This window comes from Pecten maximus, chromosome 4, assembly GCF_902652985.1.
Source record: "Pecten maximus chromosome 4, xPecMax1.1, whole genome shotgun sequence".
Taxonomy (NCBI): domain Eukaryota; kingdom Metazoa; phylum Mollusca; class Bivalvia; order Pectinida; family Pectinidae; genus Pecten; species Pecten maximus.
Genome location: NC_047018.1, coordinates 6973430 through 6988382, shown reverse-complemented (window position 1 = coordinate 6988382; position 14953 = coordinate 6973430). Strand labels below are relative to the sequence as shown.

Sequence of the window (14953 nt, the reverse complement as noted above, 5' to 3'; positions counted from 1 at the left end):
TATCGAGGTAAAATTACTCGTCGTGTTTTTGTAGTTGTATTTCACAACACCAGTTGGAGCTAAAGAATAATACACCACAGGAATTAAACGTCCCAGTAAATGCACTCAAACACTTTCATTTGAGAACAAACAACTGAACCAAGTTTATACAGTATTCGTTATAAATGTTGATATAGAAAAAAAAAACAAAACCAAACAAACAGGAGTTTTTGTTAGATAACCACCCAATATTAAAGAATGGTAAAACATACAAAACTACACGTATTTAAATGTGACTGAGGAATATTGTTGACTTAATGGTCATCAACAAAGTTTATGATGTCCTTGTGCCTATTAGCATAAGGAAAACAGAAATTACAGCCACATCCACCTTTATCGACTGGGTCATTAACTATTGTTTTCAATTTTGTATTGTCCCTTCGTAATTTGATATATAAACAAAGAAACTATTAGTGAGAATATTGTCTGAAATCGGCCCTAGGGGAAAAGAGTAATATTTCCTTTGTACTTGTTTCAGCTTAATTAGAATATCGAAATACGTATTTAATGCTTACCTTTAGATTACCAGGGTATCTTTCCATCTGGTACCGATTTATCCAGGAAAGAAAAGGCTTTTATTGTATCTTCATTACAATTACGTGGTGACAAAGCACCTACCTTTTATAAACACAACCAAGAAAGAATTGCATCGCATTAAATGACATCAAATTAAGTTCTTTCGACAGACTGGACATATATAGATCTATATTAAAACGATCAGTGATGTATTAGAATTTCCTATATTCAAACATCTGGTTGGTAAAGCAAACCAACTTAACAGAACCCAGAAGTCATTAAAGCCTGACTATTAAACTGAAATACCCCGCGAATCATACTTATCGCCTGCCCTCTTTATTGTCCTCCCATCAATCCTCCAAAAGAAGCTGGCTAGAACCGGGACGCTCACTAGGAGTAGAGTTCCTGTGACACCATTCATCGTTAACAGCTATGTGTAGTACAGGACACAAACTCTTATCAACCCGCCATATATATATCTTCTGTCCTCGGCCGATGCCTCGTCTAAAAGGCACTTGTTATTTCCATGTTTTTGTTGTCATATCTAAAAGTAAAATGAAAGCTCCTCGGAGGGTATAAAATTGTTAAATACAAAACATGTTATGGAATTTATTTTTTACTTGTTAACATATGTTTTAAAGGAAATGAGAGTTAAAAATCAACAAAATAAAACCCTTGATGATTACATTTTATTAGGTAAATCAAAGTGACGTTGTTCCAATTGTTGATTATAAATCAATTAGATTCTAAAAACAGCAGTTGGATGAGACTACGGTCTGACCGTTTATCAGTCCCCTAGTGATATATAAGCTCATTGATAGTACGGCCTCTAGATAACAACTAACCAGATCCTACCACAATGAAGTTGACAGGTGAGAATTTATATACCATTAGAATTATTTTGACTTTCCACTATATCCTAGTATTTTGTATGGCCCAAGGAAACTGTAGAGGAAGTGGTCCATTAATTATTTTATCATATGTCATGAAGAGACCGTCCTTTGGTGAATCGTTACTGGTGTAAATAATAAGTATAAACATATTAATGTGCAGGAGAAAAGAGGTTTTTGGCTTGTTTTTGTGTGTGTTTTTTTTTGTTTGTTTGTTGTTGTTTTTTTTTTTTTTTAAGAGCCTCATAAACCTTACATATAGAGAGAGATCAGACGATTCTAACACTGCTATTCTGAATAGTGCCATTTTGACAAGTGCTTTTATATTTTGACATCACCATGCTATTACCATAAAATTGGTGACATCACAATGGAAACTATGGGAACAAAATCATATTTAAATGTGAATTTAGTACTAGAAGAAGTGCATTCCGAATAATATTTTCAAAATAACATCGTACAGTTGTCTCGTTCTTCTTGGGATGCTTCGACGTAAATGAATAAACATCCAGAAGGGAATTTAAGACATACGGGCTGAACATATGTTCTATTTAAAGAAGGAAATGTCTCGTGTCACCGTTCTATAGGCCTGAAAACAGGACGACAAGGAGCCTTCAGCACCAGAAACAATCGCAAAGGAGTGTATTAAAAACAAGTACATACAGCCATTGTTGATCGTTAGGCTGAAGATGACAAATCCTACAGGTGTATTGTAACCTCACACGTAAACATGTTAATGACCATACCTTATAGAACTGTATACCACACGTAAACATGTTAATGACCACACCTTATAGAACTGTATACCACACATAAACATGTTAATGACCATACCTTATAGAACTGTATATCATACGTAAACATGGTAATGACCATACCTTATAGAACTGTATATCATACGTAAACATGTTAATGACCATACCTTATAGAACTGTGTATCATACGTAAAAATGGTAATGACCATACCTCATAGAACTGTATACCACACGTCAACATGTTAATGACCATACCTTATAGAACTGTATATCACACGTAAACATGTTAATGACCATACCTTATAGAACTGTATATCACACGTAAACATGTTAATGACCATACCTTATAGAACTGTATATCACACGCAAACATGTTAATGACCATACCTTATAGAACTGTATATCATACGTAAACATGGTAATGACCATACCTTATAGAACTGTATATCATACGTAAACATGTTAATGACCATACCTTATAGAACTGTATATCATACGTAAACATGGTAATGACCATACCTTATAGAACTGTATATCATACGTAAACATGTTAATGACCATACCTTATAGAACTGTATATCATACGTAAACATGTTAATGACCATGCCTTATAGAACTGTATATCATACGTAAACATGTTAATGACCATACCTTATAGAGCTGTATATCATACGTGAACATGTTAATGACCATACCTTATAGAACTGTATATCATACGTAAACATGTTAATGACCATACCTCATAGAGCTGTATATCATACGTAAACATGTTAATGACCATACTTTATAGAACTGTATATCATACGTAAACATGTTAATGACCATACTTTATAGAACTGTATATCATACGTAAACATGTTAATAACCATACCGTATAGAACTGTATATCATACGTAAACATGGTAATGACCATACTTTATAGAGCTGTGTATCATACGTAAACATGGTAATGACCATACTTTATAGAACTGTATATCATACGTAAACATGTTAATAACCATACCGTATAGAACTGTATATCATACATAAACCTGTTAATGACCATACATTATAGAGCTGTATATCATACGTAAACATGTTAATGACCATACCTTATAGAACTGTATATCATACGTAAACATGTTAATGACCATACCTTATAGAACTGTATATCATACATAAACATGTTAATGACCATACCTTATAGAACTGTATATCATACGTAAACATGGTAATGACCATACCTTATAGAACTGTGTATCATACGTAAACATGTTAATGACCATACCTTATAGAACTGTATATCATACGTAAACATGGTAATGACCATACCTTATAGAACTGTATATCATACGTAAACATGTTAATGACCATACCATATAGAACTGTATATCATACGTAAACATGTTAATGACCATACCTTATAGAACTGTATATCATACGTAAACATGGTAATGACCATACCTTATAGAACTGTGTATCATACATAAACATGTTAATGACCATACTTATAGAACTGTATATCATACGTAAACATGGTAATGACCATACCTTATAGAACTGTATATACGTTCCACTATCATCTATGTGAACAATGAGGTCATTGTAAACAGAAATATTTAGTTAACAAAGTTGCTCTTGTCTACATAGACTTGCAATGTGCTATTGTTTCAAACCACATAAAAAAAGTTCGAAGAATTTTGGGTACCTTGGATATGAAAATCTAGTATTAAATTTTGGATGATATAGCACAAAATTTGATATATGTATTTTTATAGTAAGTCAGTAAGCAAGCTGAAAATATTCTCACTGGGTACACATTTTGGAGGAATATGAAGCGTCTCTTGTGGCTTCGTACCATTTCCTACAAGGTTTAGGAATCTCGGCACATGTTCTAATCACAGGATAGTCAAAATGGGGAAGTCTTACTTAGACTTTGTATTGTATGTAAAATGGTAACTTGTGTAAAATCTTGCTGTTGTATTTCTTTGGTGTTTTGCAGTTTTCATATTTGCCCTCTTTATATGCCACGTATATGGCAATGAATTCCGAGGCCTCAGTAAGATACTGGCGTCAGCTACAAAAGGTGATGTGAGGAAAGCAGGGACGTCCTCTAGATCATCGGGAGGTTCTGCGGCAGCATCAGCAGCTGTTAGTGCTGCCCTGACGGCAGTCAACCCAGCGTTAGGAGCGGCATCAGTTTTCCTCGCTCCATTGACCGACGGAATTGTTCAACTTGAAAAGCAATTCATGTCCTATCTAAGTGAAAATCTGTTGGGAAATCATCCATTTGTAAGTAAACATCCCTCATCCCAGCTTTTACCTCTGTGGGGGAGCATCAGTCTATAGAGCAGTTATCGTTTGACGACATTAATCATTCATCATATATCAGGTAAATATGGTCATGGGTAGGGAGATATAGACATAAAAACAGTCAGGTTTAGGGAGATGTCGAAAGACATAAACATAAGGTAGGACGATAGAGACATAAAAACAGTCAGGTTTAGGGAGATGTCGATAGTCATAAAAATAGGTAGGGAGATATAGACAGGCATAAAAGTGGGTAGGGAGATATAGACATAAAAATAGGTAGGGAGATATAGACAGACATAAAAGTGGGTAGGGAGATATAGACAGGCATCAAAGTGGGTAGGGATATATAGACAGGCATCAAAGTGGGTAGGGAGATATAGACAGACATAAAAGTGGGTAGGGGGACATAGACAGACATAAAAGTGGGTAGGGAGATATAGACAGACATAAAAGTGGGTAGGGAGATATAGACAGACATAAAAGTGGGTAGGGAGATATAGACAGACATAAAAGTGGGTAGGGAGATATAGACAGACATAAAAGTGGGTAGGGAGATATAGACAGACATAAAAGTGGGTAGGGAGATATAGACAGACATAAAAGTGGGTAGGGGGACATAGACAGGCATCAAAGTGGGTAGGGAGATATAGACAGACATAAAAGTGGGTAGGGGGACATAGACAGACATAAAAGTGGGTAGGGAGATATCGATGAACAAACAAATGAGTAAGGAGATAAAGACAGACATAAAAATGATGATGTGTAGGTCTATGTCCGACTTTCGTATGTGACTATACGTCTGACAGTCGTGTTTGACAACGTCTGATGGTAATATGTGGCTCTGAGTATGACAGTGATGTGTGGTTCTACGTCTGGCAACCGTGTGTCTGTCTACGTCCGACTGCAATGTGTCTGTCTACGTCCGACAACCGTGTGTCTATCTACGTCCGACTGTCATGTGTCTGTCTACGTCCGACAACCGTGTGTCTATCTACGTCCGACTGTCATGTGTCTGTATACGTCCGACATTCGTGTGTGGCTCTATCCCTTATAATCTTGTGTGCATTGAGAATGATAAAACTGTTTGTTTACTTCCAGCACACAGTCCTCGGACGAGGGGTGAGGCTCCACACTTCAGGCAATAGCGTGACGATACAGGATGTGGCCAGTGGAATAGCAGTGGTGGGGACAGGTGCCTCTCTAGAAGTGAGGACTTTTCACCATTTTGTTTAATACATTTATGCGTCTAAAATACCCATCTAAGCATGTGAGAAGCATCTTATCGCTAGCCTATGCTTCGATGATATTTGATAGATATTCAATAGAATGATTCAAGGCTATTAATGAAAAGTAACTGCCATCCAATAAAACAACAATACCTATTTGAATCAATGACAGGATCATCGTCAGATACCAACGGTTGTTCCGTGAAAATGGAAACGACCGTGACAGCTTCCACATATACATGGTGTCACAATTGATAAAAATCAATCCCTGCCAATCGTGCAAAGTCTTGTGACTAAATGAAAAAAAATATGTTCACTTTTGCCTTGTTCTATTGTCAGTTAGTTGACATCACTTTCCCAACAACTACATCTCCTTGATGTGGGATGTAAACGGCATTTGCCAAAACTTTAAACATACATGTATATATATATCGCAGTCCCCCTTCCAATGCTTGATTTTAGGTATATCTTATCCCCATTTTTGTACGATCTCTAGGAGGCCATGAGTGTGGCGACACAGAAGTATGTCACTACATTGTTAGAGATGGGCTTTATCAGCCAGGACGACTTACATTTGGCTCCAGTACTCACCACCACTGAAGGTAGGAGTCAAGTATATTAAGTTACCCGGGGACATGTATAATTCTTCATCTGATAGAGTACCCCGACAGAACACTAACTATAATCGGCGAGACGAAACATAGCAATAGGCGGAGTCATGTTGGAGGCGGGAACGTGGTCAAAATTGGTTATAATGCGGGTTTCACGTTCATATTACATCCTCATTACGTCCCTGTCAGCTTCTTACTGCATACAAAAGTTTCCACAAGTTCATTACCGCTCACACGTGCACCACGCCAAATGCGTTCTGCCTACGTTCCCACTATGTTCTTCTTACTGCATCCAAAACGTTTCCTCAAATTCCTTACCGCGCACGTGCGTGCACCACGCCAAATGCGTTCTGCCTACGTTCCCACTATGTTCTTTTTACTGCATCCAAAACGTTTCCACAAATTCCTTACCGCGCACACGTGCACCACACCAAATGCGTTCTGCCTACGTTCTCACTACGACCGCGAAAAGATCTTTCTACGCGTGCACCATCACGCACCTACCACATTCTCACTACCTTCATCCACTTCAAATAAGATCTGCTTGACGTGATGGTTTTTTCTGTCATTAGTTGATCATAATGACCAAATCATTGCAGTCTTCTCTCAGAAATCCAGAGACGAACCCAACAAACCCTAGAAAGTCTTCTATTCCTTCTTCTCGGCGTCATAAATGCAGCTCAGTTTTGCATTGCGCATCAAGTAGAGCATGTTGCCCTTGAATCAGAGAAAGATGCAGAACTCTGGAGTCTTTTTTTTTTTTTTTGCCATCTTCTATGTTGGCTGGGACGAAAGTGATAGACGGATTTGACTTCAGTCCAGTATTTTTATAACCGATTCTCTGAACATGGTATAGACGCAGTGAGGACCTGCTGTGGACGTATCATAAACGTAGTAGGGGAGACCGGGGCTAGTCCGGCCTCGGGGCATGTTCGGCTAATTGCTATATCTCGCGCGTAATTAAGAATAAAGAGACGTCATTTATACTATGACGTCACTTATGACGACGCTGTTTACGTCAGTACAACGATGGCCGCAGTGTGAAGTTTTTGGGCGTTTTGGTGGCGAATGTTTATTTTTAAGCCTGGTGAGTAAATTTTCAACATTCTTTTCAGTTTTTATTTTCACCGAGAACCGTAAGAAATTCGGACGAACTTAAATATGAAATATGAAGGTAAGATACTGGGCTTTGCTATTACACTATGTTTACTTCACCCCATGTACCATTAAATAAGGTGCAAAGCGAAGTGTTCGGAAAAACTGCTGGGGGCATGTCCGGCCCTGAGAGTAGGGGCACGTTCGGCCTGGGCCGAACTTGCCCCATACAAGGCCGAACGTGCCCCACACAGCTGTAACTTGCGGACAACGAACAATAATTAGCTGCAATTATTTTTATCGGGGCATTCTGGACGGAAAATGCCGTTGTGAGGTATATGGCAGAATTGTTTGTTTATTTGATATGTTGCATGGCTGATATCGGACAGTTTGAACGGTCGCTATCTCGTCCAAGACATTGCTAAAACAAACGCACGACAGAGCGACACGTCACAGTGCGACATTATAGGCCTACGCACGTCAGACAGTATGACAAAACGGGCGAGAGTGTCACTGTCGCTATCTCGCCGGTTTTGGCGCACTTTCATGGGCGAGATAACGACAAAACCGGCGACAAAATGCACGATATATAGTGCGACAAAACGCATGACAGACTGAGTGAGAGCGACAGTGCGACAAAACGGGCGAGATAGCAACAATAAATTTCTTTTGCATTGTCGCCCGTTTTCTCATACTGTCGCAATATCTGTCGTGCGTTATGTCGCACTCTTCTGAGCGATTTATCGACATTGCGAAATGTCCGATATCAGTCACCATAATTTGATACTTTCCAAACCTTATGCAAGTTTGTTCATGTTTATTTTAGAATTACAACATGGTACGTACGTACAAAAAGAAAAGAGGGGACAGAGTATCAACAGATGTGTTGCAAAGAGCACTAGCTCATTACAAGAATACTATCGATGGATACAAGAAAACAAGTCAGTTGTTTGGCGTACCTCGTTCAACGCTACAAGATAATGTGAAAAAACTAAACAAGATGCCCGAATCAGAAAGATCAATTTCGAATATGCGTTTCGGATACCAAAGGCCTAGACAAGTTTTCTCAGATGGAGATGAAACTGCACTTGTTGTGTACTTAAAGCACGCGTCGACCATTTACTTTGGACTGTGTCCACGTGAAGTAAGACTTTTAGCATATGAATGCGGCAAGCAATTTAACATCAAAATGCCAGCATCGTGGTCGGAAAAGGAAATAGCGGGTGCCGATTGGTTCTCTTCGTTTCTAAAACGTCATTCGGAACTTTCACTCAGGACCCCAGAAGCAACAAGCATCGCTAGAGCGACAGCCTTTAACAAAACAAATGTATCTGAATACTTTACCAAACTGACGGAAGTGACGGAGAGACATATGTTTGAGGCATGTGACATTTGGAATGTCGATGAAACTGGAGTGGTGACAGTGGTAAAACCAAAAAAGGTTGTAGCAGGTACTGGTGTTAAGCAAATAGGATCTCTAACATCAGCTGAGAGGGGACAACTAGTCACGCTGTGTGCTGGTGTATCCGCAGGCGGGAAAGCAATTCCACCGTTCCTTATTTATCCTCGTGTTAACTACAGAGACCATTTTCTAATTGGAGCACCAGCGGGTTCCAAGGGAACGGCCCATCCATCTGGTTGGATGACAGCTGATAACTTTCTTCTCTTTCTGCAGCACTTTGTTCAACATGTCAAACCAACCGTGAATAATCCGGTTCTCATTTTGCTTGATAATCATGTCTCTCATCTCTCCATAGACGCTCTTGATTACGCCAAGGAGAACGGGATTGTTATGTTATCATTTCCACCGCACTGTTCGCATCGCTTGCAGCCACTGGACCTGTCGGTCTTCGGACCACTGAAAAGAAAACTGTCGGTGTCGCAAAGTAACTGGCTTCGTAACAATCCAGGGAAGCCAATATCTATATATGACATTGCAGGCATTTTATGTAACCCATGGAAGGAGGCACTAACTATGTCCAACATTTGTAGTGGTTTCCAAAAGGCTGGGATTTTCCCATTAAACACAGAAGTTTTCACAGAAGAAGACTTCATGCCATCAGCCGTGACGGACAGACCATTAGAATCGGGACCAGTAAAGCCCGCGGTTGCCCCAGTAGAACAAGTTTTTGACACGTCCACTACCAGTAACAGAGATATAGATTCGGAACAAGTACTAGTAGATGACACCCAAATTGACAGAGATACTAACATGAATTGCTATCTTCAAGAACAGAATATTTCATCCATATCCGTAAGCGGTGACGGACATTGCCTCCTTTATGCCGTTAGTTCATCCTTGTATGCTGCTGGAGATGAGATTTTTACAGATGAGGATTTGAAAAAGAGTCTATCAGCTGAAATTCACACGCACCAGTCATTCTATAGAAAATTCGCAGGAACGGGCGACGTGGACATATTGGTTGCAATCCAGAGGTACATACAAGAAAAACAATATAACAATAACATTTGTGACCTTTTCCTTAGTGCTCTATGCAATGCAATGATCATGAAAGTAATTGTTATTCGAGAGATGAATGGTGTGATAAGTAAACTGGAGTTGCTCCCTTGCAGGCTTGGAGTAGAACCTCAACGCACTATACATTTGATACTGCAAGGCTCTGGCTCTAACGCGCATTACAGTGGTGCTGTTTACAAAGTATCGGAAACCTCAACTGATTGTGAAATGGTATCACAAATCAGCAACAGCTTCCATGATCCAATAGAAGATAACTCGACATCCATCAACGCCAGTGGTTTTAGTTGTAATACACAGGAAGAAAGTATAGCAAGCAGCTCACGTCGTAAGTTGATGTATACCTGTTCGCCCATTTCAAAGAAAAAGAAGTTTTCCCCTGATCTAGTAAAACCCCACCCAAAGGCACCCTCTCGCAAGACATTGGGAATCAAAAAGCGTAGAAAGACATGTATACTTACCGATACACCAGAAAAAGAAGCTTTACGACAGGAGCAAAACAACCGTAAATCGAAACAGAAGACAAGTAATACAAAAACCAAATCACGCAAAACATCCCACAAACCAATACAACAGTTAAACAAAACCAGAAAAACTTCAAAAAGGAAATCTCCAGCAATCCGAGACGAACAATCCGAAAGTGAAGATGAATGTTTTTGTTTAGTTTGTCTAGAGACATGGGCCAACAGTAGGCCAAATGAGAAATGGATCGAGTGCACGATTTGTAAAATGTGGTCACATGAGGAATGTGCGGACACAAGGGGCATGCTATTTTACACATGCCATAACTGTGATTCTGATATAGATTAGAATGAATTTATGAATTGTATTTTGAATTAAATTATTATTATAGAGTTATACATACATGTGTTGAGGTCATTCAATCTACAACTAGGTTCCACAAAATGAAATATTGAGCAATAGAAGTTTCCAAAACAGCCCGAAAAATCAGGATGTATAATGAATAATTACAAATGTAATTAGAACGAGACTTCAAAACTTAATATGATAAAGGGGCGGATGCCTGGACTTGATGGGCGGGAGTCGAGAATAAAAGGGTCGGGACAGGATTGTCGGGAGTCATGGGGAGGGGCCGAAATCCGGAGAGAGGAATGAGGGAACCGGGGGAGGAGATAATTTGGTATTGGGCTAATACTGAGGATGCAAAAGGACCGGGAGGTTATATTCCCAACCAAACCACACCCTCATATGTCGATTTTAATAATGGTTGGTGTATTGTCGATCAACTTGGTATAAAGCGATATATCGAGTTTCCAATTCATAAACCACAATCAAACCGCAGGGACAGGGCACAAAAGACGCATACTGCCGTCTGGCAGAATCTAGCTATCCCGCGACAGCATAGGCATTGAGCTTGGGATGACCCATTACCCTCCCTTAGACTCTGACATGTCAATTAAAACAACTATTTGGCAATACAAGTATACTAACGTTTAGTATACAGCCTTCTTCTCGAGCAGGGGCCGTACTTGCCCCGGTGGATGCCGAACTAGCCCCAGTGCGGGGCAAGTTCGGTCATCTTGGCCAACTCACTTTGGGCAGATATTAACCATTTGTCGACAGAGAAAATAATTAAGGAATCATGGGACTTAATAGGCCCAAATATTATTGACATAAATATACATTTTCAGATGTCTATCTTAATTTGTAAGTTGTTATTTGCGATTTTTCTAAAACGGGGCCGAACTAGCCCCGGTCTCCCCTACGCAAAACCAGAACATATTGGCAACCTAATGCGTCTTCAACAACGCGGCATGAGCGTACTATTGTAATTGCACATGCGTATAGAGGTCGTAGTGAGAACGGCATTGGCGTAACAAGAACATCTTTGCTAGCCAAGGCTTCTGATTACGTTTCACTCAACGAACCGTTGGCAGATATAGTCGTGTTCAAACCGTCGCGCCCTGGAATCCCAGGGCATCCAATCAAATCGCGTCTTACATTCGGGCTTGGTCTCCCGTATTTATGCAAAAATGGTTCGACGGAAGCAGTCCTTTTCGTCAGAATTTAACTTCCAGTGGGTCAATGAATTCCCCGATGTTTTGTTACGTCATTACTAAGTCAAGTTCGTCCTTCCTATGTATTTGTTAGGTTCTTGCTGCATCCTGATTCGGCCACGTCCTCGCTAAGTTTTATTTCAATTAAGCAATGAACAACGGGTTCCCATGCTACATTTGCCCACCATATCGAGTATAACAACATTAAAACCACTGTTTAATACTTATATTTACATTGTCTTACCATTTCCGTCAACTTTTAAAAAAACTGAACCAACAAAAAACCAGAGGCCCATGGGGCCTGTATCGCTCACCTGGTTGGATTAGGCCAAATGTCAAAATAATGTTCATATTCAATTTGTTTTATTTGTTAATCTCTAACAATGCTATATATGGTTAAAGTGTGGGAATCCGAACTGCTTTAAAGATTAATGAAGTCCAGGCTCTTTAAGGTCTGAGAGACCTCAAGAATTGCTTTTAGAACATGCATTCATCACTTTATTACTAGTAGCGATTTAAAGGAATTACCTCCATTTCCCCTATTGGGCCCCGCCCCTTTGGCCCCTCGGGGGTCAGAGTCACCATTAATGCAAAATCTGTTCCCCTTCCTTCCCCCAAGGATCTTTCTGACCAAATTGGGTTCAAATCCATTCATAATTTTATGAGTAGTAGCAATTCAAAGGAATTACTTCTATTTCCGCTATTGGGCCCCGCCCCTTTGGCCCCTCCGGAATCAGAGTCACCATTAATGCAAAATCTGTTCCCCTTCCCCCAAGGATCTTTCTGACCAAATTGGGTTCAAATCCATCCATAACTTTATGACAATGTAGCGATTTAAAGGAATTACCTCTATTTCCCCTATTGGGCCCCGCCCTTTTGGCCCCTCGGGGGTCAGAGTCACCATTTATGCAAAATCTGTTCCCCTTCCCCCAAGGATCTTTCTGACCAAATTGGGTTCAAATCCATTCATAACTTTATGACTAGTAGCGATTCAAAGGAATTACCTCTATTTCCCCTATTGGGGCCCGCCCATTTGGCCCCTCCGGGGTCAGAGTCACCATTTATGCAAAATCTGTTCCCCTTCCCCCAAGGATCTTTCTGACTAAATTGGGTTCAAATCCATTCATAACTTTATGACAAGTAGCGATTTAAAGGAATTACCTCTATTTCCCCTATTGGGTCCCGCCCTTTTGGCCCCTCGGGGGTCAGAGTCACCATTAATGCAAAATCTGTTCCCCTTCCCCCAAGAATCTTTCTGACCAAATTGGGTTCAAATCCATTCATAACTTTATGACTAGTAGCGATTCAAAGGAATTACTTCTATTTCCCCTATTGGGCCCCGCCCCTTTGGCCCCTCCGGAATCAGAGTCACCATTTATGCAAAATCTGTTGCCCTTCCCCCAAGGATCTTTCTGACCAAATTGGGTTCAAATCCATCCATAACTTTATGACAAGTAGCGATTTAAAACGTAATTACCTCTATTTCCCCTATTGGGCTCCGCCCTTTTGACCCCTCGGGGGTCAGAGTCACCTTTAATGCAAAATCTGTTCCCATTCCCCCAAGGATCTTTCTGACCAAATTGGGTTCAAATCCATTCATAACTTTATGACTAGTAGCGATTCAAAGGAATTACCTCTATTTCCCCTATTGGGGCCCGCCCATTTGGCCCCTCCGGGGCCAGAGTCACCATTTATGCAAAATCTTCGGTCCAGGTGAGCTAAAAACCGTCTTTTTTAATGTCACATGACACACTTGGTGTTATAGCCTGAGGCACTGGGTGTTATAAGGCGTATGGTGGCAACTGCCTCTTTGCATTGTGTCAATGGGGAAATGCGGTGCAAATGTAAATATAACATGTTTAAAGTTCGCCCACGTCCTTATTGGTTACTACTACTTTATCACTATGCTGTACAAGTTCGTGCTGCGTTCTCATTGCGTCCTCAAACGTTGTCCAGTGCGTAGTGGGGTGTAGTGGGCGTGGGGTGTAGTGGGGCGTAGTGGTGTGTAGTGGGGCGTGGGGCGTAGTGGGGCGTAGTGGGGTGAAATGGGGCGTGGGGCGTAGTGGGGTTTGGGGCGTAGTGGGGTGTAGTGGGGCGTAGTGGAGTGTAGTGGGGTGTAGTGAGGCGTGGGGCGTAGTGGGGTGTAGTAAGGCGTGGGGTGTAGTGGGGTGTGGGGTGTAGTGGTGTAGTGGGGTGTAGTGGGGTGTAATGGGGCGTAGTGGGGCGTAGTGGGGCATAGTTGGGCGTGGGGCGTAGATGGGCATAGTGGGAGCATGTGTGATGTGGATTTTACTAACTAAATATGTCTAATGTTCTAAAGTCTGATGGAGCAATTGTTAACCAAGGATCAAAAGAATTATCAACGACGGTCATTTGTATATTTTATTACTTGGTTAACACATTGCATTTTATCCTGGCATTTCATATGCTCTAGATGAATGGACAAAACCTGATCTTTTAAGATTGTCAATTTGAAGTTTACTGTTTCTATAAACTTCCCTTTAAGTGCCGTGTGGAGACAACTATCCCAAGTCTTACTGTGAAGACAGGAAACGTATGGGCTTCTGTTCTCCCGTCAGTGCCTACGCCACCTTCATGTCTCAGAATTGTTACGCAACGTGCAGGTGAGTAGGGGAAATTTGTTTTAAAAATTGCTTTGTATTTTTATATTGATATATAGGACTAATAACACTTTAACAGCGATGTAAGGTTAATACACATAACTTGGTTTTGTTCTAGCAATCCACTGTCTTTGTATCGTCACCTGACTTCGTTACAGCGCAAATCCATTTCAAAGGAAATGTCAATTATTTTTTCATCTATAAATTCGCACCTGGATGTCGGTATTTTAATTATGTCGCTACATTAATACTTCCAATTTCATTTACAGGGGAGGATGTTGAAGATGTCATTCTAACAGAGGTTGATTTCACAAAATGTCTGTCACATAAGAAAATATACCATCTCCACCTCGTTATAGAGTTTTCTTCTATATACACGTACATCCGATACATCACACTACTAGCCCATTACAT

General features: G+C 40.3%; 1 protein-coding gene across 1 annotated transcript; it reads left to right on the top strand.

The window, feature by feature from the left end:
- The first annotated feature begins 1309 nt into the window (after positions 1-1309).
- LOC117325091 lies at positions 1310-14892 on the top strand. The gene is made up of 6 exons (XM_033881027.1): positions 1310-1427; positions 4182-4471; positions 5591-5698; positions 6215-6320; positions 14425-14542; positions 14809-14892. The coding sequence occupies exons 1-6, from the start codon at positions 1415-1417 to the stop codon at positions 14819-14821; spliced, it is 648 nt and encodes a 215-aa protein (XP_033736918.1). The 5' UTR covers positions 1310-1414; the 3' UTR covers positions 14822-14892.
- The last annotated feature ends 61 nt before the right edge of the window (positions 14893-14953 follow it).

Coding starts and splice junctions, on each gene's coding strand:
- LOC117325091 (XM_033881027.1), top strand. Junction 4,472..5,590: donor TGTTGGGAAATCATCCATTT/GTAAGTAAACAT, acceptor GTTTACTTCCAG/CACACAGTCCTCGGACGAGG. Junction 6,321..14,424: donor AGTACTCACCACCACTGAAG/GTAGGAGTCAAG, acceptor CTTCCCTTTAAG/TGCCGTGTGGAGACAACTAT.